The 25,528-nt window shown below is 39.9% G+C and overlaps 1 protein-coding gene across 4 annotated transcripts in view; it reads right to left on the minus strand.

Annotated features, from left to right (window-relative positions):
• Positions 1–8,334: 8,334 nt before the first annotated feature.
• TOX3 (TOX high mobility group box family member 3) overlaps positions 8,335–25,528 on the minus strand; it is a 105,662-nt gene continuing 88,468 nt past the window's right edge. For all 4 annotated transcript variants that reach the window (XM_056360976.1, XM_056360975.1, XM_056360974.1 and 1 more), the window contains 4 exons: positions 14,477–14,746; positions 12,890–13,117; positions 11,518–11,598; positions 8,335–9,336 (listed from right to left, as the gene is read on the minus strand). In XM_056360976.1, coding sequence (XP_056216951.1) covers positions 8,599–9,336; positions 11,518–11,598; positions 12,890–13,117; positions 14,477–14,746 — 1,317 coding nt within the window. In that variant the 3' untranslated portion in view covers positions 8,335–8,598. The remainder of the gene's footprint in view (positions 9,337–11,517; positions 11,599–12,889; positions 13,118–14,476; positions 14,747–25,528) is intronic.

The raw sequence follows: 25,528 nt of genomic DNA on the forward strand, positions 1-25,528 counted from the left end.
CTGGCTCCACCTGCATCCAGCCCTCCCGGGGCTCCCTCCGGCGCGTGTACCACCGCACCCTGCCCCAGCCCCTCGGCGCGCTGGTACGATTACGCACCAGGGGCTGACACAGAGCCCTGGTTTCCAAATTCTTGCCCTGAAAAGCTTTTGAGGTGTTTCAGTAGAAGGCTGCCAGTCGTGAATACCAAAGCAGGGGCTTTTCCCTCTGCAGAGGCCCCTTCTTAAGTATAAAGTACAAACAATGAAAATGAAAAGCAATAAAAAAAAAAAAAAAAGAGAGAGAGATCTGGGCTTTGAATGCTTCTTAGGGTCAAGCACTAAACCCTCTTTTGACAGCTACACAACCCACACTTGTTCTCCTCAAGAGAATTTGACCTCAAGTAAGGAAATGAATAAAGTGCTTTTGTCTACAGTGGACAAATACGTTGTTCTAAAGCAACAAACAAACTTCAGATAAAATATACAGATAAAGATAAGGGAAAAAGCCCCACACTCCCAGATATGAACCCCCACTATAATTTATGCAAATGAGGAAAAAGAACAAAGTATTTTTGATTTCCTTGACTTTGTAGTGTATGGCAGAAGGTTAATCAAACTAAAGTGTTACGTTTCTCCTCTGTTATTGATTAACCAAAGTCAAATAACATTATCATTTTGCTTAATGCATTTAAATCACAAATATTTTCCCAGATGCTCTGCAGAGTCACTTTGCAGATCGCAGTGGAAGTTGTTTACGTGCCAAAGCATTGAGGCTGGGCAGAAACACTTTGCTGTGATACCAACACACCCCCAACAGTGTTCATTTTCTCAGTTCAGGAGGAGAGCTGCTGTTCCTCCCTTTCTTTTGAATTCTCTTTATGCAAGAATTATAGCTACAGGATCTGAAAAACTCAGAAGCACGCTCATAATGGCTGCGGTTTGGTGCCCGTCTTCAGCTAAGCCCTGGCCCCAAGTCCCCTGAAGTCACTGGGATTATTTCTACTGGCTTCACGACCCGTTACTTAGCCCTGAGAGCACGGCAAAATTTGTTTTAATTTTTAATAGGTCCGGTGCTCAGTGGAGTTGCTCATGCAGAGAATTTGGCCCAATGTCACGGAAGCGATCCCCTGCCCGCTGAAGGGGCGGCAGCTGCGCAACCGATCGCGACAGGGCCGAGGAGATGCAGTTCTCCATGACTGGCCACTCCTGCTCCCTTTGAAACTAACCATAAGATCTTGCATTGACTTTTAGCACTAAAATGATGTGAAATGGGATGAGGATGGAGCCTACGCTGATGGACTCATGGCCAGTGCCTGCCATGTCCATCAGCTGTGCTGCGGGCACTGGGCCTGGAACAGATTCCCAACGGGATCTGCCTGTTGTGCAGCTGAACTGGAAGAGATGCAGAATCATGTACCAATTAATTTTTGCTGATCAGCAGCTTTGAAAATGGAAAGAAATAATCAGAACAAACTCAGCCTTGGATTTAAAGCCAAGTACAGCTTCAGCAGACTTCAACAGAAGTGAATGTCAAAATATTACATTTTAAATACTATTTTTGTTCAAAGATGTTTAATTTGTCCAAGCCTGCTAGCAAGCTCTGGCTGTTTTCTGAAGCGAAGGATAAGGGTTTCATTTGCATTGGGATATAAAATAAATAAATAAAGGAATCAAAAAAGAAAGGCTGCTCGTTCCTTATAGAAACACAAATATCTCTAAATCGACGCCTGGAATTACATGTATTCTACCAGGAGCTCAAGATCTGCCATAATAGACTACCTGCTGTAAATGACATAAACACTTACAGATTTATCTGCCACAATCTTATAAAGGGAGAAAGTCTGTTTATACAAGGATGATAGTTATCACTAGCTTCATCTATATTCTGCCAGTGCCACAGTACGCTAAGCAGTAACCAAATCCTCTGGCAGCCTGTGCTGCGAAGTACCTAGAATGTTACCCCCAAACCCCCCCAAACCTCATAGATACATATTTATCTATATCTATTTACACATATTATAGACATTTTCCACATAAAATTAAGTGCACGCATCTGGACATCTTATTTAAACAAATAGGAATCACGTACGTGGCCTGTTTATTGGTTTTAGAATCATAGAATCGTTCTGTGATCCCACGACTTCATGATTCTATGATCACGGATGTAGACTATTTATTCATTTTTTTTTTTAATCATCAGGAACAGGAGGAACAAGAAGGGGGTCTGGAAGAGGACAAGCTCTTCAGCAGGAACTTTCCAAAGGTGGTAAGCAGGGAGGAGCTGGGTGCAAGAGCTGGCGTGGGGTAAGTCAGTCCTGACTGCTACTGTGATGAGCAAAGCAGCGAGAGATGTGGAAAGGGACAATCAGAAAAGTGAGAGGCTGGGAGGAACAGGGAACATGATTTGGTTGATGCTACAGAGCAGCTCCACGGCCATTGGGTCCCATGGCATGAAGTCAATAGCCCAACGCCTACTGCCCCGTGCAAAGAGCACGGAAGGCGGCTGCTCTCCTGTGAGGCTGCAACACGTACACACGCAGGTTGCTCGCTACCATTGGTTTATGCTTAGATACACGCATGTACATTGGTGCAGCAGAGAGAAGCCCCTGATCAACAGCTGATAGGGCAGAATTCTCAAAAGTGAGCTCTGATTTTCAGACACTGAATATTCAGCACTTCCAAAATTAGGAACAGGAGAGAAATTAAGCAACGGGACAGCTACTTACGATTTTTTCAGTATCCATGCTGTATGGTCAAGTCTTATGATTCATGGAACACCAAAACCTCCAAAATTCGGCACCTATAACCACCAGTGCAAAAAGCCTTACACGTGGGATTTATCATTTACGTATTTTATGCTACTGCAATGTATGTGTTTGTTATCAGTACGCTATGGGACACAGCACTAACCAAACCTGCCAGCAGTAACTATAGCCTTTAGGTTCCACAAATATTGCCAGCAGGTCTAATGGTGCTTTGTTTGCCTGCATTTATTTCTCTGTTTTGTAAATACAAATATTTGGTCAAGGCATCTGCTCAGCCAGGAGCTGTGGCTGCTGATCCAGGTGCAGGCTTCCCGACCTGCGCGCAGCACAGCCCCAGCTAAACAACTGAGTGTACAAACCACCAGAGAGGTAGTTAATTCTTTACACATTTATGATGATACACAGTCACTGAACCAGCACAAAGGTTAGATACCTGTACTTGAAAATCAGACCTGTGACCGGTTTAGCAGAGAATTTAATAAAGGAAAATGCAGAAAGTGTTAAGTCAGGTTACGTTACTTTTAGGTTCTGATTATTCTTATTATCGGTACTTGGAATTGTTTGGAAAACAAATACAACGTTTTATAATTAGACCCCTGATCTATGAAAGCACTCAAGCAACTGTGTAACGGAGCATATGAGTAGTCGCTTTAATGAAATTACTACTTATATACATGAATTATCCACTCATTTTAAGTGATTTGCTGGATCAAAGCCTTTCTGTTTCAATTAGAGCAGCAGAGTTAAAGTAACGCAACAACTCCAGTTTGGAGAAAATAACAGACCAAAGGTGGCTATGTCAATGAAGATATTTTCAGAGGAAAGAGAATAAATGATACGTGTAGGAAGCGCCCACATACCTACACCACGTCAAGTACAATTATGCGTTCATTATTTTTTTACCAAGAGGATTAAAATAAATTTCATTTCAAACCTTGTAAGAAAACTCTGTGCTCCTTTGGTTTGTGTAGGGGCTGAAGATGTTAACGCTCCAAGAACTTGGACAAAATCCACTATTTAAAATATCACTTCTACTTTTTAACCACGGTAAACAGAGTACACTATAAATCTCCAGCGTAGCCCATTGAAGTGTCAGAACAGCTCATTCAAAGCCATACATTCTCTTCTGAAAGATTTTAGTATTATAATCAAAAATTCTCTCCCTAAGATGCACCTGAGAAGCATTAACTTCTTGGTGACTTTAAGAACCAAATCCTTTAATACAAACCTAGCTTTTCCCACAGGCACTTGAAAATATTTAGCATTTTTTCAGTTGAATGCAATTTTCATAATAAAGTAGCTCACTCAGCTACCTGACACCGCAGACAAAGACACCGAGTGAGCAGCTCCTGCCAACTTAGGCAGAGCATGATCACAACCCCCAGTTCCATACGTAAGTAGGCTTTTAAACACCCAATTGCTGCAACCGTTCAAGTAATTTATGTGCTATATGTTATTGTTACATACTTTAATTGTTATTTGTAACATATGCACTTTATTCCGTAACGTCTAGACACAAGTCTTGCACACCCAATGTCTTTCAGTCAACCTTAACCGAGGATACAACAGATCTTAAATTTCTGCAACGTTTGAATTCTGCCTCTGTGACCAGATTTCGGGTACCGAAGGAGCCCTTTGCTACTCTAAACCCAATCCGGACGCCTAATTTTAATGCTTGTGGTTTAGGGGCCAGTAATCAGAAAGACACAGATTCCTCCACATAAACACGTGCCCCTTTTGGAGCGGCACCGACTCATCCCTACTGACGCTGCTCCCTACTTTTAGTCAACTGCTCATTTAAATTTTACTGGCAAGCCTCTCAGAAAAGTACGGGAATGAGGTATATTTTGTTCCGTGCCAAAACACTCAGTCCGGTCTATCAAATCCGAAACATTCATATTTAACTGCATCTCTGGCAGTTGCCAGGGTATCATTTTAAAACTACAGTATATTTTGTTAAATCAAGCCCTACAATGATCCTGTTTTCCTTCCATCCACTTAGCTTATTAATGCAGGCTAATACTGCATGTTCTTGTGGCAGCAAAACCTAAAGTGTACCAGGAGACTACAGTGATAGATTACACGTACATGCTGTGTCATATCCAATTAACTCAAATTGACTGTGTACTGCATTATGCTGTTAGTGCATGGAAGATCAATAAATATGGAGAAAATCCAACGAGGCTCTCTCCATTCCCATCCAATTCTAGTAGGTCTGAGACAGATCATGCTCCTATGATGTGTATGCTGCTGCTGAAGAGGGCAGGTGGTGCATAGACACCATTCAAACTTGGCCTATTCAATCTAAACTCCTCTAACTCGCCATTCATGCATAGCAAAACACCATCTGGTCCTATTTTGCCTCCAGCAATCACAGCTGACCAAAAACGATAATAACAGCTGTTGCAAAACAAAAGCCAAACAAAGGGGGGAGGGAAAGGTTAGAATGAAGTCCAGTGCTGCAAAATACTCCATGAAGTGAGAAATGGAAAAGGAGCCATTCAAACAGCCAATCCCCACTGAAAAGAGTCACCGCAAGACTTCTGGTTAAACTTGAGATATTTAATCCATCTGTCCTGCAAACCACAATGGTCAGGTGATAATATAAAATTGAGATTATGTTGCATAGAGGTATTTAAAGGCTTTGTTCTCCAAGTTAGAAACTAATGACCCTGTGTCAGCTAAAAATTAAACCTCCTTATGTTCTTTCATCATGTGTCAACCTGGGTTAATGTGAAAGTAGAATGTGGTTAACCGGGGTGATAAAGCATCTGAAACCTTGGGAAAAGAAGGGAGCAGTTAAGTGCTTGTAAATGATATGAAGGAAAACATTCTTTAAACCGTGCACGACGCTGGAATCAGACGGCTCTGCATTCTTCCTGTATAAATTGCATATTAAGCGATTTAAATTAACAGTTTTATTTATGACCTATGATAGCAAAGTTATTCACTTAGACTGAGGGAATACGAACGCCAACTTGCACAGTTTGAAACACAAGATGTTCTGCAATATGCTGTCGTGGGTAATGTAAAATATAATTTTGAGGCAAGCAGGGAGACGCTCCAGTTTTTCAAGATTCAAATTTTGATATTTAAAATGTACAGTCCCGCTTGATGATTAATTTTTTTTAGCTGCGGTAATTAAAACTATTTTTCCTGGAATTGAACATCAGTAGTTCAGCAGCTCTTAATCAAATGTGATAAAACCCAGGATTTATGAAACCATTTAATGAGTGTAATAACACCTGCTTCTCGCTGCAAATAGTTGAAAACAGACTTCAGTTGTAATTAACTCTTATCACTAGTGACATTTTTCCAACGATACTTCATAGGTCTTCAAAATGACAATTATAGAACTAATACACAATTACTGTCACATGCAGTTTAGCAATTATTTCTGAAGACATTTGTCTAAAGGTTTCAAAACGACTATAAAATGGTTCCCTTTGTTATGTAACATTGGCTAAAACCGACACACACGAGAATCTCTCTCCGCCAGCCTTTGCCACGCCATCTCTGATGCAGGGAGGCTTCCTCACACTTGGAATAAACATCCTCTGTCCCAGACATTATTAGATATCATACTAAGGCTATTAGGAGCATGGGTAGCCGTCAACCAACACCTATTATGAAAAGCTTCAATTCGTACATAATTTTTTTTTCTGCTCCAAGAAAACTATAAATTTATAATTAGAATCTCTTGCTGTTCAATATTTGTACATAATAAACAGAGTACCTGAGGACGATGAAATATTGAAAGCTGAATTCATTATTAATAAACTCACACAGTGTAGCACCTCTTCTCTCCAGTCTGGCTGCAACTTTTTGGGGATCTATATTCCATTATTTTTGGGTTGTGGTCTAAGCGTGGTAGCCACGGACATCGCCTCAAACAGGATTAGGATTCTGCTCAGGTTTGACACTTGCTGTTTTTAATTTTCATTTTATCATATGCAGTTTAAGATTGTTGCCAGTGGTAATTTGCAATTTTTATCAAGACCTCTTCATTATAGCTTCTGACAGGACAGATGCTGTAATTAATCATGCCAGACAACTGGGGATAGTGGTCAGACTGCACTCACAGCACAGATATTGCATGAATAGAAAGAAGAAAATAAAAGGATTTCTCCTCTCTGTCCAGAGTAAAAATACATCAACAGCACTAATAACCTGACGGCACATTGGACGCGAATGTTTCCAGATCCTTCATATGAAATACGTGCCCTCTCCATCCCCTCTCTACCATGTCCTACTTTTATGACAAAATAAAAGTGAGCCAGAACCTCAGGACCAGCCCGAGCCAGAGCTGGGGCCTTACAGACGGGAAGCCCACGGCAGTAGCTGCCTGTACATCCGAAGCTCAGGGATACAACGAAAACCACAGTCATTTGTGCTTACTTGCATCTCTGAGCACTACCGCTGCGGGACAGGTTGGCTCTCCTGCTCCTGCAGCTAAATGCAGCACAGGGTACCAGGAACACACCGTCACTCAGCGCCTGCTTCCCCCCTCGGAAGCCACAGAAAACTCAGAGAAGTTGCACGCGACTCTTCAGCACCGTGTCTGGATGGATCCCAGAGCTAATCACACTCTCGGTTCCGAGCGGTACCTGTTTACCCAGCACATTTGATGAAAATCCAAAAAGTTAAGGAACGTTTCCAAGCAAGGGTTTGCATTAAGGAGACATTTCTGTTTTTTCTACCAAAGACCGGTGGCTCATCAGTTTTACTGAAATGTGTTTATTCTATAGCAAGATAAAAGCATTTATTTTAGATAAGCAAAATACAAACAACTTAATTGCTGCTATCATAACTCATAAAAAAGTATAAAACAGCATAAAAACACAATAAGCAATGTAGCAATTAATAATTCATGTTACCAGTGTTTACATTAAAGCCTCATTTATGAAAACTTTACAACACATGATATGAAAACTTACAACTTTTAAAGAAAATATTTACATTGATTATTCAGTTGTGGAGTTTCATTTAAATATTCTACTGGTTTTAGAGCGTATTAAAAACTCTTGTATTTTTCATCTCAGCTTTCCGTAATAACAGTTTTATTTAAGTGCATTTCCCTTTTAAAAATACAGTGTATTAAATCTGAAACTCATCACTTCGACACAGAATATAATATTCACATTTGTTCTGTAATTGGAATTAACATAAGAGGGTAAATGTCAATATATATTTTCTTACAAACTATGGTAGGTTTATTTGGAGAAATGAAGTGAAAGGTTGGGTCAAACATTGAAGTTCAGTTACTTGCATTTGTTTCTCTGAAGACATTTAGGAGAGAAAAAAAAAATTAAGAGCTTTGGCAAAAATCTGTTTTACTCTATTTTTTCATGACAAAAAATGCCATCAACTAACTCACGTCATACAAGTATGATTGTATGAAATCCAATCATCATTTTACAGGTAGTTACAACTGTGCTTTAAGGGCTTCATGAGTTCATACTGCCTTGAAGTGCACTATTCACTTTTAGAGAAAGAAGGGTTATATATCGTGTAACTCTGAAAGGCCATTTTGCAGTCATAAGGTCCAGGTATTTATTAGGCCATTTGATTCACATATTGTAGGTAAAGCTTAAATAAATTAAAAAGGCATCACATGAAAAAGAGCACAGCTTTTTTTTTTTTTTTTGAAACCAAATGATTTATAGTCAGCTAAAAGATGATACACAGCTACATTGTAGTTCTTTATTGCCTATCTAATAGACACTTTAGAGGATCGTTTGATCTGTTATGCATCCCTGCATAACTACCATCAACAATTTACAGTTTTCAGCCAAATATGGTTTACCCCTACCCCCTCCATCAACACAAAGCCATGTTGCAAGATCATTTATCTTCAGAAAATACTGACCTGCGATAGTACTTGAGTCTGTGTCTGAGACTGTATTTGTGACTGGTGCTGCTGAGGTGCTGGCTGAGGGCTCCCAATGGCAGGGATGGGAGAAGTGATCTGAGAGGCTACCGGAGAATGCTGCTGAGGAGAAGGCTGTGACTGGTGTTGCATATGCTGCATTTGCTGCTGCTGCATTTGCTGAAGCTGTATATGCTGCAGTTGCTGTTGCATTTGCTGTTGATTAATTTGCTGCTGGAGATGCTGCTGCTGCTGCAAATGCTGTTGCATGTGGTGCTGAAAATGCTGCTGTTGCATCTGTTGCTGTATTTGCTGATGCATTTGATGCTGATGTAGTTGCTGCTGTTGCATCTGCTGCATCTGTTGCTGCTGCAGCTGCTGTATCTGGTGCTGCTGGCTTTGCATTGAGGGACTGACTTGAGATGGAGATGGCGTTGCCACCATGTTTGTTCCCATCGAGCTTATCAACGGAGCTGCAATGTTTGTTGGCATGTTCGGTGCAACGGTAACAGAAGCTACAATCTGATTCATTGGCAGTCTCATGGTTAAAGGCTTTGGAGCAATCGCTCTAGGAAGGGACTGTTGAAGAGTTTGAGGAGATGCCGATACTGTTGCGTGTTGAGAAAGAGAAGTATTCAGAATGAGGGAGGAAGACAAATTTGTGGATGCCAATGTTTGCTGAACAGAACGAATTGTCTGGGCCTCAGCAGACTCTGCAGCAGCCTGTGTTTGGAAAAGAAATTAATTGTCTTTCAACAGAAAAAAAACATTGTTACTGTTTACATGGAAATGAAAGTCACAGCTACTCAGGGAGACTTTGTTATCTTTTGTTTTCTATCAGAAAAGATCAATCGGCAGTCTGATAAAGATCACTGATCCACTGATGTACTATACCACCTCTTCTTCTGGCTGTGTACACGGTACCTCCAGTTCTTACCTGGACAAAAAACCTAACTTGTGCCCTCGTTCAACACCAGAAAGTCACAGAAGTCATACACATTCTGTGGCTAAAAGAGCTAAAAAGGGCTCAACACCTTCTATATTTATATGTTTTCGAAAGAAGCCTGTCCTTTAGGAGACCGATCTGAGCAGAAGCATTTCCCCCCATGCCAGTTACCATAACGTAAGAGGAGCATGCAAACAACAAAACTTCTCAAACTTTTTAAATTTGGGTGTTGCCGTTCTTCGCATCCAAGGTATTGAACCAAGGTACCTTAGACAGACATCCAGGAGAACACTGTCAAGGCACCCAGCTGAGTCCCCTGGAAGGGGCACAGCGGCACCAGAGGGGTGACTGCTTAGGGAATCCTGCCTGCTTCCAGTGCCCTGGAGCTCACCGATGAGACACACCTGTGGGAAAACCACAGTCCAGAGAGACCTGTGGCAATAAATGAGTGCTCTGGTGCCTTTGAAGGCATAGTTTTAGCCAGTATATCTTAAAATGTTATGTATGCTTAAATGAGATATAATTAGGCCTCAAAGGTAGGATTCTTTCATAGTTTTACACATCTGTATCGTACACAACAAGCAGAACAGTTGTTTAGAACACCAATATAAAGACAATGGAGAGAAAAAGTCTCTTCAGCACAATTAGCTTACATGTTTTAGACATTTACCTTAGTACGTGTCGAATTGTGCTGCAGAAGTGCCTACTCCACCCCTACTCTCAGCAGCTACCTCAGGTGAAAAAGCTACAGCAAGGATGTCTTAAGTTAGAGCAGATGAGGTGGATACTGGAGTTAGGAGTGTGATTTCCCACAAGTTACTCGGCTGTCCAGGTCCCAAAGATTTGGGGAGAAAACATGATTTCTGATGTTTTTGAAAAGGAAACTTGGAATTCTAAACACCTTTGAGGGAATGGAATTTGTCAGTTCTAGCTGTCATTGAACATAGCACTGATACTAAAGGCTTTGAGAATATTATCTAAGTCCTACAGACAAGAGAAAACATGCAGCTTCTCCATAGAAGAAGAAATCTTCCAGCTTCCAAGAATGCATGTGTGTAATTTTGGCTGTTGTATTTTTAATCATTAATTAAAATACACAAATATCTGTGTGATTTACTAATGCTCTGCTGTTGTACATAAAAACAAATACTCTCAGGAGTTAGATAACATCACCTTCTTCTGTTGCTTTCTTGAGATCAAAGATACTTTTGTAATGGATCTTTATGAAATGTTATTAGAGAAATAACTACCTCAATTAATTTTTACCCATATCTTAGATGCCTATAAGCTTATTTCGATCTGTAGTATTCAAATGCAACAGGTCTACAACCAGTGTAGCACTGCCAGTTAAGAAGGTAAATTCTCAAATAAGACAGCAGAGCTTTGTTTTCTTCACAAGTTTTATTTTAACTCGAGGTCTGTTAAAATACTCCATGTGGCTCACTGCCAGCTAGTCCATTTGTAAGTACTCTCCAAATTCAGAGCCACCACGTGGGGTTTTTTCCCCCCTCACCTGCAAGAAATGCTTAAGCTTTGTCGGACAATAACTGCTCTCCAGCTCCACGCAAAGCAAGTCTGTCTTTCGAGAAGGAGCATTTGAAAAAAAAACAAAACTCTGTGAATAGCTTGCAAATGTTAATGGCAAAAGGGCAGTACATCCTTCATGACTAAATTTCACTTTTGTAGCTAAGTGTGTTATTTTGCCTCCATAGATACAGGAAGATGCACGTTTACCAAGTTATTGTTTGGTAATCATAACTGTACCATTAGAGAGATGAAATTTTCTTTGCAGAGACTAAGCAGGGTTGTTCAAGCAGCAGCACATCTTCTACAGCCATATCACAGAAATCCTAGGATTCTACTTTTATTTTGAGTAACACCTCCCCCCGAAATTTAACAATGTAAACACCATTGCCAAAAGTGAACTTGCATTACACTGAAGGCATTATTAGGCTTACCTTAGAAACAAGGCTTGCTCTATAGGCAGCAAGTGCCTTTAGGTATTCTTTTTTGGCGGCTTCAGTTTTTCTTTTATACACCTATTAAAAAAGACCATAATTTCACCAGCTTCAATTATTAAGGCCTTTTTGCCAGAATGTTGTCAAAATCACTTGCAAAGAAATAAAAAACACAGACCAAGAAACCTGAAAACACACTACTCTTAGATATGCTTTTTCTTCCGTGAAAGATCTAAATATTCTTGCAGGTGGTTACAGACTTTCAGGTCTACTTGCTGGACTTGCACCACAATTTCTGTTGATTTATCGTGAATAAGAAACTTGCTAGAGCAGACTACCTATGCATACTTTACTTCTCCAGGAAAATATATTTTAATGACTGTAAGTAACAGGGGTATTAGAACACTAAGTATTTCAGATGCTGAAAAGGTATCTGCAGCAGCATAAATAGCAAAAAGTGCTTATGCAATATTGCTTTTTAAAGAAATATTAGAACTATGCATTAAAAAAAATATCTTTATACCTTTAGAAAAAGTGCTTCCTAGAGCTTGGAGAATTCACTTTCCCCAAAGACAGTATGAAAGAACCCCATGGAGTTAAACAAGAACAGCTAGGCAGAAATGTATTAATCGGCATTTTTCATCATCAGTAAATTTAAAGTTCACCTTTAAAACATGTCCACCACTGTCTATTAGATCAGATTAAATGTTTCCAAATCTGTTTCACGAACAACTAAGAAGCTTACTGGGAGCTGCGCTGCGTATCAACAGGCAAACAGCCTCAAAGGATATTTTTTTTAATTTTTTTTCCCCCTTCAATCCATGTGTTGGAGTTACATGTGTATAGAAAGAAGAATAACCCTCAAGGAAGAACAAAACTCATCACTCTGTACCCAGTTTGAGTTGGAGATAACATTTCACACACAACATTGTAATGAGGCACAGAGGATTGGCTTCAAAGGTTGGAAATCAACACGCTTTGTAACAAATTCATAAGGCAGATCAAAGGAAAATGGTAAATGTGCCGTACCTTCCCCTTTTCTCTTCTAACTTCTGATTAATAGGAAACAAGAGCTTTGAAATAGGAATCATCAAAAGATGGTCTTAACAGGACTCTAGGACAGTATCACCTGTGCTTTTTTACAAACTGCCCTTTAAAATTTAAAGACAAACACAGCCATTTAGCTACCTACTGGCTCCTATAACAAAATGCTTTTTTAGATGCCGGGGCTTCAGCAAGCTTAAAAATCAGTGGAGCTCTATCGAGCCTACACTAGAAAATGTCATGGTCCACTCCGAGCAGAGGCAGGAGGAATTTTTTACGAGGATTACGATGTCACCTCTTGTGAGACAACCCGCGATCAATTTTTTACCTGTTTCTGTTCTTCTCCTAAACTGTCCCACATAGATGCCACTATTTTTGAAACGTCTCCGAACGTAGCATTTGGGTTCTGCCCTTTAATCGCAGCTTGTGTATCCCTGAAGAAAAGGGCGTACGCTGACACTGGCTTTTGTGGCTCATTGGGATCTTTCTTTTTCTTCTTCTTTGGAGTCTTGGGCTTCTTGCCAGAATCTGGGGCGGCTCTTTTTTCTCCAGTAGCCTAAGAAACAGTAATAACAAGAACAGTCAATATAAGCATGAAAAAAAGTCAGATTAATTCCAAAAAGTTATTGACAGTCTGGGTTAATAATATATGGATAAAGCTACTGGGTAGGCAATATTCTGGCGAGTCCTGTTGTGCAAGCCTTTCTCCTACCTGCTAGTACTTAGTCTCAGCCTAATCTCGTCGGATCTACCAGAACTAAATGCATGAATAGGTACTACTCATTGTAACCATGGCTCGGAGAGTCAAATCCTATGAGCCTGACCTGAAAAAGTACACCCCAATGCCAATTTGTATTTTAAAAAATTAAGATTTAATCTATAGTATATTTTGAATAGGCAATCTATGTTTTTCCATTAAGATGTAATTTCAGCAGTGGTGACTCAAAAGACAAGAGCTCAGAGGCATTTCCTGATTCCCAGATATGATGGTCAACTTCGACATGGGTCAGGGGGTTAACAAGCCCACCTTTCAGGCAAAAAGCATTACCAGCTCTGCAGCTTCTATCCACCCGCAGCAAGCGCCCACCGTGCCCACCACCCCACTCTGCCGCTCCCAGGGCAGGGACGGATGCCTGCAGCTGGAGGCTCCGTGGCGCCAGGCACCAGCCCTGCCCCATGCCCCACTCCTGCCTCTGGGATGGGGAACCCCCAGAGCAGCACGCCAGGACTGCAGGTGACTTGTCCCCATGTGTGCCATGTGTCCTGCACCTTCTTTCATTGAGCTACGCACAGGTCACTGCAACAAGGGGGTAAAGCGGCTCTAAATGCACCCCTATGATAGTCATCATACTTTGATATTTTGAGGCTCCTGTACCCTGATCTTTCCATATGCACAATTTCCATTACCTTAATGAGAAAACCTTTCATGGAGCGGTCTAAATTAGGCCCCTTAAATATACTGCTATAATAACATTCATGCTTTGTTGATAAAATTTTCCTTTTATAACAGATTTATTGAAAGCAAAATGTAAATTAACTAAGTTTTCATTCAGAAGAAAGCTTATTTTATTTCTCTCTAAATGCATCTATGTTTTATATGACTCCAGAGAATACCCAAATGACAAAACTGTCCAAAGTTGTCAAGTAAAGAGATTCACCATATCTATAAAATCTGAAATGAATTATGAGTGTACTAGACCAAATATATACGTGTATTCTTAAGTTTATTAGTATGGAGGTATTATGGAAACTTCTTCAGTAAAGCAGCTACACAGCAAATGAATCACTTTCCACTATACTGTAACATTTGTATTTTATATGACCCCACTGCAGCTGAGATGCTACCACCACACTTCTGAAAACATCGCACATAGACATGTGAAGCTTACTCACTGCAGCACATGGAGTGACTTACTCTATTCGATTCATCTGCATCTTCTTCATTTATAGAGCTGGATGGGGAAGGAGTGGCTGATTTACTTGCAGGAGGGGAGGGAGAAGTGTGTGGCAAATTAGTGCCTCCTAAATTTAGCCCCAGCTGCGCACTTAGCTGAGACTGGTTAATGGTGGTTAGCTGAGAGGGAGGCAGCATTCCCGAATGAGCAGCGTCAGTCATATGGACAATAGATCTCATAATCAGAGAGTGATCCTGGCGATACTGGGCAACTTGTGTGTGAGGCTGATCCTAAAAGAGATGGAAACATTATTTAGTCATTAGCAGTTGCCATACAACATTAGCACATCAAGTTATTTGCACCGGCTTACAGAACTGACACCATCAACTTGCAGTTTGTTTCATTTCTTTTTAATAAATTAAATGCAGCAACAGTTACTGTACTTGCCCCAGACTTCACTTCTTCGGTGGGGAAGGTTTGTGGAATAAAAAATAGCATTTCCCCATTTTTAAACATTTGTCCTCTTGATGTGGTGTGAAATACCCACATAAACAACAGGGAAACAGCCTGCCTGATGGTACAGGGAAAACACTGCAACTGAGAAGACACAAGCTGCTGTCAAATGCCAGAAGTAAACAACACCGGGGCGGGGGGTGGGGTGGGGATATATATAGAGAGAGAAAAATCTTCTTTCTTATTTTCTGACGTTCAATTATTCTTAGCTGTTACTACTAACAGTAGTAGGTATAAACCAATCCTGTCCGAATGGGATTTTAAAGTTGTTTTAAACAAAGAACACTGCCCTGCCAGGTCTTGCATGCAGCCACTGCAGCACACTGGAGAACCGCTCAAGTAATCCCGATCACTCCTAAAAATCCTTGTTTGCAAGTATCACACAAACCTACATATTTAATCCAACAATCAAATACGGGTGGGCGCAGTAAGCTATGTACCAATCACCAGCTTCATTTTTCTTGTACCTCACGTCTCAGAAACTCAAGTGCTTGCATGGTTTGTTTCTACTCTTTCTCGAGGGCACAAACTATGTCATCTTCTACCTCTGCACACCACTTACTGTGTTTGTAAATAAAAAGAAGCCAGACCCTGAAGGTAAAGTCAACTGAAATCTGCCTATGAACAACTCAGTTTTCTTATTTTTAACCACACATGGATCAATACACAAAGAAGGAACATTTAAACAGAAAACAAGCTTTTTAAAACAGTAAGTGAAGAGAATAAATAGCTCACAAATTGATTCAGCAAACTGATTAATCTACAGCCATTGTTTGAACAGACAGAAACATGAGAAATAAATTAGATTTTGAAAACTCTTTCATTATTAATAACCTACATTGCAATTAGTAGCAGGTGCAATGATCCTTAATGAAATGACAGAACAAAACAGCGATTCTGGGAGCCAAGCATACAGTCCACTGGACTTCCACAAAGGAATCCGACCTTCCCAGTGCTCTCTTATTAAGTGTGGATAAGCCCAAACGCGTTTTCTAAAATCTGTGTCACCATGGAGGTAAGTTTAGCCCAAGTGACTTTCCTCTTACTTTGTACCACTCTTCCCTCAACAGAGGCAGTGGGGTCTGTGCTCCTGGAAGCCTTTTCTTGGACGGGACAAGTGCAGCCATACAAAGCAGCTATACGTGTGTTAGAGGAGACGCACAGCCTGCCTCATCCATCTCACATACAAGTGCTGCAGCACACTGCTTCCCTATAGCAATAAATCATATTAATTCTGATTTGGGCACTTGCGTGTCTTTCTGCCGAAGCCTGTACAGAAAAAAATAAATCCTTCTTAGCATAAAAGTACATGTAGCATGGCACCTGGATGCAATACAGATGAAGTAAACCCCACAAGCTCGTGATCTAGATCCTATACACTAAGTCTCACCCTTATTTTCCCCGTGCATTCCAAGCCGTTGCCAGCTTGGCTCATGATCCATACTGCACCACACTGCTTTTCCTACTTCTTAAATTCTTCTAATGTTTTCCAATAAAGGAGTGTAGTTCCTTAGAGTTGAAGGCATGTGCCAAAAGTGGTGCACTTGATATAGAAAGATCAAAACATCAGACTTACCGGCTGAAATACCCATTTGCTTCAGGGCACCTTTCTGTGAAAATTTACTACTGTTAACTACAGGGTCATTTTGATTATGACTTGTATTGGCAGCGGCATCTGGAAGTCATTCAAAGTCTTTTGTAAAAGGATATCAATTTCTGCATATTACTCCATTCATTTTAGTTTATAGACATTACTTTACTGCACGAAGAAATACGCTGCTGGTAAAGCAAAGGTGCAGATCATCAGAATGGCCTTCTCTCAGAAATTAACTTTCTTTGTTATTTTGCAGACAGTACTTTCTTGGAAGTGTTCTACACCTAAAAGGCTAGCTTTTGTTCTCTCTTTATGGTCACACAATACAGGCCTTTCTGGCCTTTACACCAGGCAACAAAATGTGATGACATGGGTTACAAACCATTTACGCCAAGTCTTGTCATTTCAGTTGCATCTATGATTTTATTGAGACTAAATTCTCTTGACTTGCACTGACCCAGAATCTAATTTTATACACAAGCCCATGAATTCTTAACTGTCCCTTTTTCTGACACTATCTGACGCTTGTGTGTTTTATGTCCACTTATTTAATTCCAATTTTTCTTTTCTGTATATTTTCTTAATTTTATAAGCTTTTTTTTTCATCTTAAAAACTTCAGTAAAAGCTAGATGTGGAAACGGTAACTGGCTATCTAGTGCCTAACAGTTAAGACATATTATATAAAGGAAAATACTTTGTATCATTTCCTATCTCTTATACTTTACATCATATGCACATATAACAACAACAAACAACGTACTTTCTGGACTTTGAATTTAAGTTATATGCCTAATCAACACTTTAAAAAAAAATCACACAGAAAGGAATGGGAATTTCATTTTTTTACTTTGTGGTACAGTGTTGTGGGCCTCAACAACCTACGGTACCTACAGAAGAGCTTTCAGACAAGGAAGTATAAATAATTTTTTATATTTGTACAGTGGTTTGGCAAGTAGCAAGACACTAGAGAAGCTAGTCAATAGCAACATTAAAGTCCACAGCATTTGTATATAGCTCCTGAGCAAACGAAGTCTTCTAAGGAAGAATCTAAAATCAAAATTTCCTTCAATTCTCTTAACTCTTATTTTTCCCCTTATACTACAAAGACCAAGAGTGAACAAAAAGGAGCAGTAGCATGTCATTATGCACAAAATTTTTATCAAATAAATGTTTAACAACGAAAATTATCTTATATCAGAAGCATGCATGGAAATACAAGTGCACTAAAACATCCACATGACATCCTAATTACATTACTACATGAAAATTGAAAAGCTCATGTATTCAAAATAATCCACTGAGAATACTATGAAAATTTTAGAGAATATCACAAGCTTTTTTACATAGACTTAACCAGAAGTAAGTGTGATACAGGAGTATTATAAGCGTTCAGCATTTTCATAACATTATGCAAAAATGACAGATTAGTTCTGACAAAAATTCATGAACTTCTCAAGCAGACAGAATCAACTTTTGATTGAGCCTGATCTGCTTTACAGTCTTGGATTGAAGCTAGGCAAAACTTGGTGGTTTTAACACGTCAGGCAAAATTCAACCACTGGTTTACACAGCATGACAATCAAACAAGGACATAACGTGTGAAACGGAAAACCAAAAAAGATAAATAACTTGTGTGATTCCTCTGCAGACTGAAATGACTTTATCTCAGATCTCTCTACTGTTATCCTAAGTCAAGGCTACAAAAAACCCTAAGCTATAGAGACAGTTACCGAGGGGAATGCCAGCCACCTCTCTGGTCTCTTCAATTATACACGTCGATTAAAAAAAAAGCAAAACCTGGTCCAAAATGTTTCCTCCTTCTCTAAACAACATTAGGGTGACTGTACCTAAGCACATTGGCTTTCTGTCACCACCCTCTTGCACAGCTCCAATAGCACACATTACAAAGACATTCTACATTTGATGCATAGAAGGCCACCTCAAAGGAACCATAAGGATATCTGTCCATCACACTATCCTACTCTCAACTATTCTAATCTATTTAGATAGTCATGCTGAAGAAATCATGTTTAGTCATATTGCCAAAGGATACATCTCTCATGGTATATGCCAAATATATAACTTGTTTTACTGTGATTTGTAAAAGTGTAACTTCTCAAAAATTGATAAAATATCCATTCCTCAAAAGCCACTGGAGAGCAAACAACAGAGCAATGAGACTTAAACAAAAAAGGAATGTGTGAACTCCCATGTTTTAATTTATATTGTATTATCAAAGGTGTTTTCAACAATGACTGTACCTGAGCCAGCGAAAGGAAAACATACCATTGAGTACTAAGGGAAAAATTAAGGTAGTAAAAGATAGTTCGTTCTTCTGTTATCAACTCATTAAGCATCCAGTAGTTAATACAGCTAATAATACAGCCAGTATTTATTTTGACAGATAAATGTATCCAGCTGTTAAATCGAGAGATGCCCTAATTTCCACTTACTCTGCACTTTGAGGATCATTTACATACAGTAGTTTTATCCTGGATTTCTACCCTGATACAATTTTCATGTCTAGCAACATTCAACATGATATTTAAAAATGTAACTGGGAAATTACCCTTTAGAACATTCTGAGTAATACTGAAGTCTTGATTAAAATCAATGTCTACAGCCTTCAATCACTTACACAGGCAACACCTCCAGTAAGACTCTTTGTAGCCATGTCAGGACTGAGCCCATGGAAGCGCCTACAGGAGGACGTAGGGCTGGACTCTGACCCCATACCACAGCAGCTACTTTAAGGGAAGTGAGAAAGCTGCCAACAAAAATAACTACGCAGAACCCAACGTTTATGGTTATGCTCACTGTGCCCCGGCTTCAGAAGTTAACTTCAAACATTATATATTCCATTGCCTTAGGAATTCGTCACTGTCAATGCACCATGAGCTGATGTAATATTTTAAAGGATATAAATGCACTGCAACGCAAAGAGTGAAATCCTCAGTTGTCCCTGTCTGTAAATTACTCCCTTTACTTTTGGGCAAGTCAGCATATCTCTAGAAGAAATCCTCAATACTCTTTTTCTCCACAAGTATCGATAAAAGAATCCATTAATCTAAATTTTTACAAGATTGGAATTCACTGCCAATCAAAACAAATCAAACCAACAGGATGCTTTTCTCTGTCAGAGATTAAATCCTTACTTAACAGAATACAAAACAGTTGCACTTGGTGCTGCCACCACTGAAGAAGTGTCCTTCCTCTCCCCCTCACAGATAGTGCCATCACTAATAGACCTGTCAAACCACAGTTACCAGAAGATCCACTACAAGCAGCAGCTCCTTTTCTCTGGCAATGAGAAAACTCCCATGTTTTGCTTTGCGTCTCTGTAGAAAAGCAAACCTTACCTAATTTAATTCCCAAATAAAGGCTACAACAAACAGTACATGTCAGTTCAGGAAAAAAAAAAAAAATATGTCTGCAGCTAGATCTTAAAGATCAGTTGGAGACAGGAGGCTTACCCACGTTCTGCTGCCTGAGGAACATGAAGAATACGCAATTTCTTGGTTTGTGTGCTTCCCTACCCCATCCCACTACATCAGAAACTACTCTTTTCTAATCAGAAAGAAAAAAAGATTAATCAGAATTTACTGTTATATGCTCTAATAGAGAGCAGCCACAGAAGGGACATGAAGAGGGGAAAAAAACCAACAAAAACCTGACCAAAAACTCAACCAGAAACAACAAACGTGAGGGCCCACTGATTTAGACCTCAAAACCGAGCAGCCATCTCCTCCTGTTCTGGTGATCTCGGATGTCTCCAGAAATTAACCTCCTGCTATGTGACAGAACTTTCCTATACAGCTGCAACCTCTGAGTTAGTTTAACATGTTTTATTGGAATCTTTCTGATTTACAGTCCCCTGCTTTTCTTTGGGGTCTGACCCACAACCACGCTGGCTGTGCCACCTGGCATGGACAGTGTCCCTCAGCCTCCCCCGCTGGCGCGGCTCCCTCAGAGCAGGCAGCCTGGCCTCATCCAGGCCGATAAGGGTCCTGTGGGAGCACCGAGTCACCAGTTAAAGCCATTTCTTCTAGGGAATCACATTCGGGGATTAGGCACAGCACCACCTCAGATATGTGATTCCAAGCAAGATGGTGCCAAGGAACAGTGGCCAACCAACACGGGCACCTGCCAGGCCAGGCCTAGGCTCCACCGCAACGCTGCTCTGTGGCCTTTGGTGGTACTGTTTGTTCATGCCCAGCTGTCTCTAACAAAACATCTCACTACATGGTGAAGAAATACTGAAAGTACACAGCCAGGCCAAAATCACACAACTAATAAACCAAGGGACAAAGACTTTTCTCTGGAACACTTATAATTCTTCCCCAAGAGGCCACACAATCCTAGCACAGAGTGTTTGCTCTTTGGGAACTTTGTTTTTACTCATTTACCTTCCTGTGACCCAGCAGGTTCCTCACAGAGTCCCCAGCATGGGTGGAAGGGGCAATCCTACTTGGGTGCCTCGGTTGCTCTTGAGTCCTTCTGCTCCTGCAGATGACCGGCACCATGGGCTTCAGATGACCCTCCACCCATCCACAGCAGCTGGTACTGATGCTTTAGCATCACCTAATTCACAACTTCTTTATAGTATAATTTTTACACCATTTCGTAGAGGCATTTAAAAACAGATTCTCCACTCTCTTCTCCCCAAACATCTACCATACTTTAAAGCATATTGAATCACACTCCTTTTGGACAAGGTACCCAACAGCATGATCACAATACATGTGTGACTCAGATCACAGATCTCGGCTCTGATCTGATGAGTCTGTTGGCATGGGGAGCTTCTCTCCAAATTAGCAGTACAAGCTTAGGTCTGCTGTATGCAAACAGTGATGGCACACTGCAAACAAACCCTGGAGAGTTAAAGTGAAGTCCCAGAATGTCAGATAAATGCTGTTAGCAGTTTTGTTACAACCTCTGCAACTTCAGGTGTTTCAGCTACAAAATCAAAGGCAGACTTCAAAGGTCCTGATTATGCAGTAAGCAACGTGGGGAGAGGCTGCAAGGAAGCATGACAACTAACAAACATTATCAAAGGTAACAGAAATTGTGCAAGGAATTGGGGCAGACAGACTTGGGGGTTACATGGCATTTGTTTGTTTAAAAATTGTTACAAGTGTTGGTAACTATGTTTGGGGGGTGGTGGTGTATATTTTTCCTTTGGGTTTGGGGGACTTTGGGGTTTCTTTGTTGCTGTTTTTTAAAGCAAATCAGAAAAGTAGATCTCACTGTCTCGCTATCTTTTGTATTACCAGAGCCAGTTGTTTGGGTTTTTTTTATCCATCTACGTGACAACACAAAATAATTTAAAACTCTGTAGAGACTGAGCATTTCTTCATAGCTTGAGAACTTGAAGTGGAAGCTGCGTAATAGTAAGCCATCCATGAGGACACATAGGTGGTCACAGCAGAGAATGGCAGGAATTTCAAAGGAAATTTTCCAGTGACCCAAGGACAAGGGTGCCTGGACCCAACAAAGCCCTTGGGCTGGTACAACATCTCCAGACCAGCTGCTGCATCTGCCTCATTTGGCTGGCTTCAGACAGCAGCACCCGATTCTAGAGTTTAAACTCAGGAGGCAGAATAGCTTAAACCCATGGCCCAGGCTTAAGCTGAGCTGGTGTCCACAGTCATATATGTCCGCATTCCTTCTGAGCTCTGTTCTGAGGGATATCGGAGATTCAGCTTCTACTCCAATTGCTGACAGCGTTCCCCGTGGGGTATATAATTTTCCACATATTCATATGGCACCTCAATGTGTTTTCTGGAGCTGATAGATCTTGATTTAGGCACTATTAATATAAAATAGTCACAGTCTTTTTTTTTCCCCAGACTGTTCTGCCAATGTTACTGTGTTTCTCTTCTTCTGTGCGGGAGTCCCTCATGTACCTTGATAGGTAACAACCTACTTGCAGAATTTTTTAATTAAATGGTTTTTTTTAGTACCAGCAGTACCTGCTATTCAGATAGGTGTCCTTGGCAACTGCTGCCACTTCGTTTCCTACTGACATGTCCTTTCTTGTGGTTACTATAAGTTGCCTGGTTTTGAGGAGAACACCAGAACACATTTCCTTTTCCAACCATAATGACTCATTAACAGATGGCCCATTATGCCTGTATTGATGAGGAAGGAAGGAAGAGCATGTCCCTCAGAGAAGTGACTATATTATCCACACCAAGTATAACAGTGTCACTGAGGACATGAAAACCTATTCAAACCCTATTATTTAGTGCATCATCAGGCTAGCACCATCTTCACACCATGTTAAAGTCGTAGCATGGAGCTTCTGCGCAGTAGCCACTGCTGTCTGTTGCCTCCAGGATTTACAGCCCATCACCCACCTTCCCCCGATGCCCCGTGAGCTGTGCACAGACACTCTCTGAAAGGTAACTAAAAAATGTGCAACCATGACATGAGACGTAAAATAATATTTAACTATTCACCCATAAAAAAAAAAAAAAAGATGACTGTAAAGACTTAAAAGTTAATCAGCAAAGCAGAGAGCACAGACCTGTGGGCAGGAACCAGCATCAGGGCTGCGCTGGCAGTGGCGCCGCAGCTGCAAAATCCCAACTGAGTCCTAAATGTCTAATTTTATAAAGCGTCCGCCACCACTTGAAAGGTTCTGTATAGAGCCAAATGTCACGGATCTGAGCCACCAGAGCATCGTTCCGTTTGGTATGACTTAATTTTGAGATTAATTTTTCTTGGTACCACAAATTATTAAAAATAGTGGTGATAACAGCCACCATTCCTGCTGGGAAAGTCCAACACAGGCCAGACTGCCACTGTTGATTTAAACCTTGAATTTAGTAATCTGCTGAAGTAATCAAAGAAAAATCAGAAATAAGAAAACTCTGAAAATAATCTCTCTTTCTAGCACAACTAGTTGCTACTCCTATAAATGAATAATTATAACCTTCCAGAATTACTTGTATGTTTTGTATTAAAGATGACAATAAACATGTTCATAACAATAACAAGGGCTTGTTTTAATAGACCGTTCCAGGCGTTAAACACATTAATGACCCATGAAATAACTGTTTCATCTGCAACACATTAAACAATGTTGTTATAACATTGTATTAATTGAAAACCTACTGCATTCTCTCTAGATAGGAGATTACAGACTGGGTATTAAAAGAGAGATTTACAAATAAGTTTCTTTGTAAAGGAAAATTAAACATATAAATTAGAGGGATGCAGTCAGGTGAGTAGTGAATTAACCGTCTTTTGCAAATTTTAAAGCAACTTTTCCAGCTTTCATTCTTGCAACCTTCTGTTAATCTAATCATTTAAAGTTAATTAGTAATTTGGGAATTTAAATTACTAAAAAAAATGTAGACCTTTAAGTAAAAGGCACCACTGTTCTGAAACATTAATATTTCTGTTGAATGCAGCCTTAATAAGCTCAAATTTGTAACTCAGCTCTCTAAAGCCACATCGAGCCATTTATTTCAGAAGTCTCTTCTTGAAATAAAAGCAATAGTCACCATCACGCCTTTGAGCACAATGCCACTCCTAAGTAGTAATGTAATTAAAGATGAGCATATTCCACTATGAATTAGCCTTATCTGCATAGAATCCTGAATGCAGTGACAGCACTGTAACAATTATAAAATATAAACAGGCTCAAATCTTCATCAAATAGGAAACACATTTCCTCTAGCGGCATAAGTAATATAGGGAGCAATATATGTAAAATTATCAGTCTGTTTTTGTAACATCTGTACTTTTTTGAATAAAAGAAAAAAATCAGACTGAAAAGAGACAATTATTTTACTGTCTGTTTCTTAGATATCAGAAAGAGAATTTTGAAATTCATCAAAGCTAACCTTCTGTTATGTACAACAGGCTAAGCTGAAAAGAATGTTAACAAGTTCAATTTTCATTCAATCAGCACTACTGCTCTCTGAAATGTTTCATTGCAGGAAAGAAATAAAAATAATCTATATGGTAATTATGAGGATGAATCCCCCAGTAACTTTCAGCTACATGAAAGGTCAGTTCTATTCAAGATATTTTATCAGTCCCCTGCACATACTCCTGTCCTGTCATTTTAAATCTGAACAGCATTTTATTTTCCCATTTACAGCTACCTGCAGAATTAAGTACTTAAGCCAAATAAGAAAAAAAAAAAAAAAAAAAAAAAGAAAAAAAAGAAACGTTGAATGCTGGCAAAGGCTATAATAGCATGGAGATAAATCGTTCAGCTGCTCTCTCTCAAGCCTCTGGGGCTGCAGATTTTTCTTCTCCTGGTGCACTGTGGGTATTCAAAACTTGTTCAACATGATTTCATTTCATTTCAGGCACTGCCTGAGAAAACTAAATTACAGAATCAATCATACAGAAGGTCAGAGTGAGACTTCATTACAAGTATTGCATGCTTGCATGAATATCTTTCATTTATGACTGACCCAATATGTCACAATAGCTGTCTAGTAAAAATAATCCACTTTCTGAAATTGATGTACTACTGATGTCAATGCTACTCAGCAGGCTGGGCAGATTAGAGAGAGGTGTTAAAAAAAGGAACCCTCAGGAGCACAAGTTGTAGTTTTATAGAATCGCCACAGTTTGCAGATTAAAATAATTTTTCTATGGGCAGCTCAACAGAAAAGAGAGCATTAATATAAAATATTGGCGGTTGATTTTTAATGAGGATACCGCTGTTGATTTCTACTTATTTACATTCAAGTATTTATGGGGATAATATTTGCATCATGTAAATCCATGTGTTCTTTGAAGTCAAATGTACATCAACACTCCATTTTTCAGTGACTCATTTCTGAACATCAGGATTTCATTTGCATATTACTAAAATCTTAAAATTACTCTAACTGCCTCCATTTTCTCTCCTCTTTTTGCTGCTGTTGTCTGTTTTTGAATGGAGACAAATGTGTTTAAGCAAGATGAATGTGTTGTGTTTGTTGCCAATAATAATGA

The sequence above is a fragment of the Falco biarmicus genome, chromosome 15 (genome assembly GCF_023638135.1).
Source record: "Falco biarmicus isolate bFalBia1 chromosome 15, bFalBia1.pri, whole genome shotgun sequence".
Classification (NCBI taxonomy): Eukaryota; Metazoa; Chordata; class Aves; order Falconiformes; family Falconidae; genus Falco; species Falco biarmicus.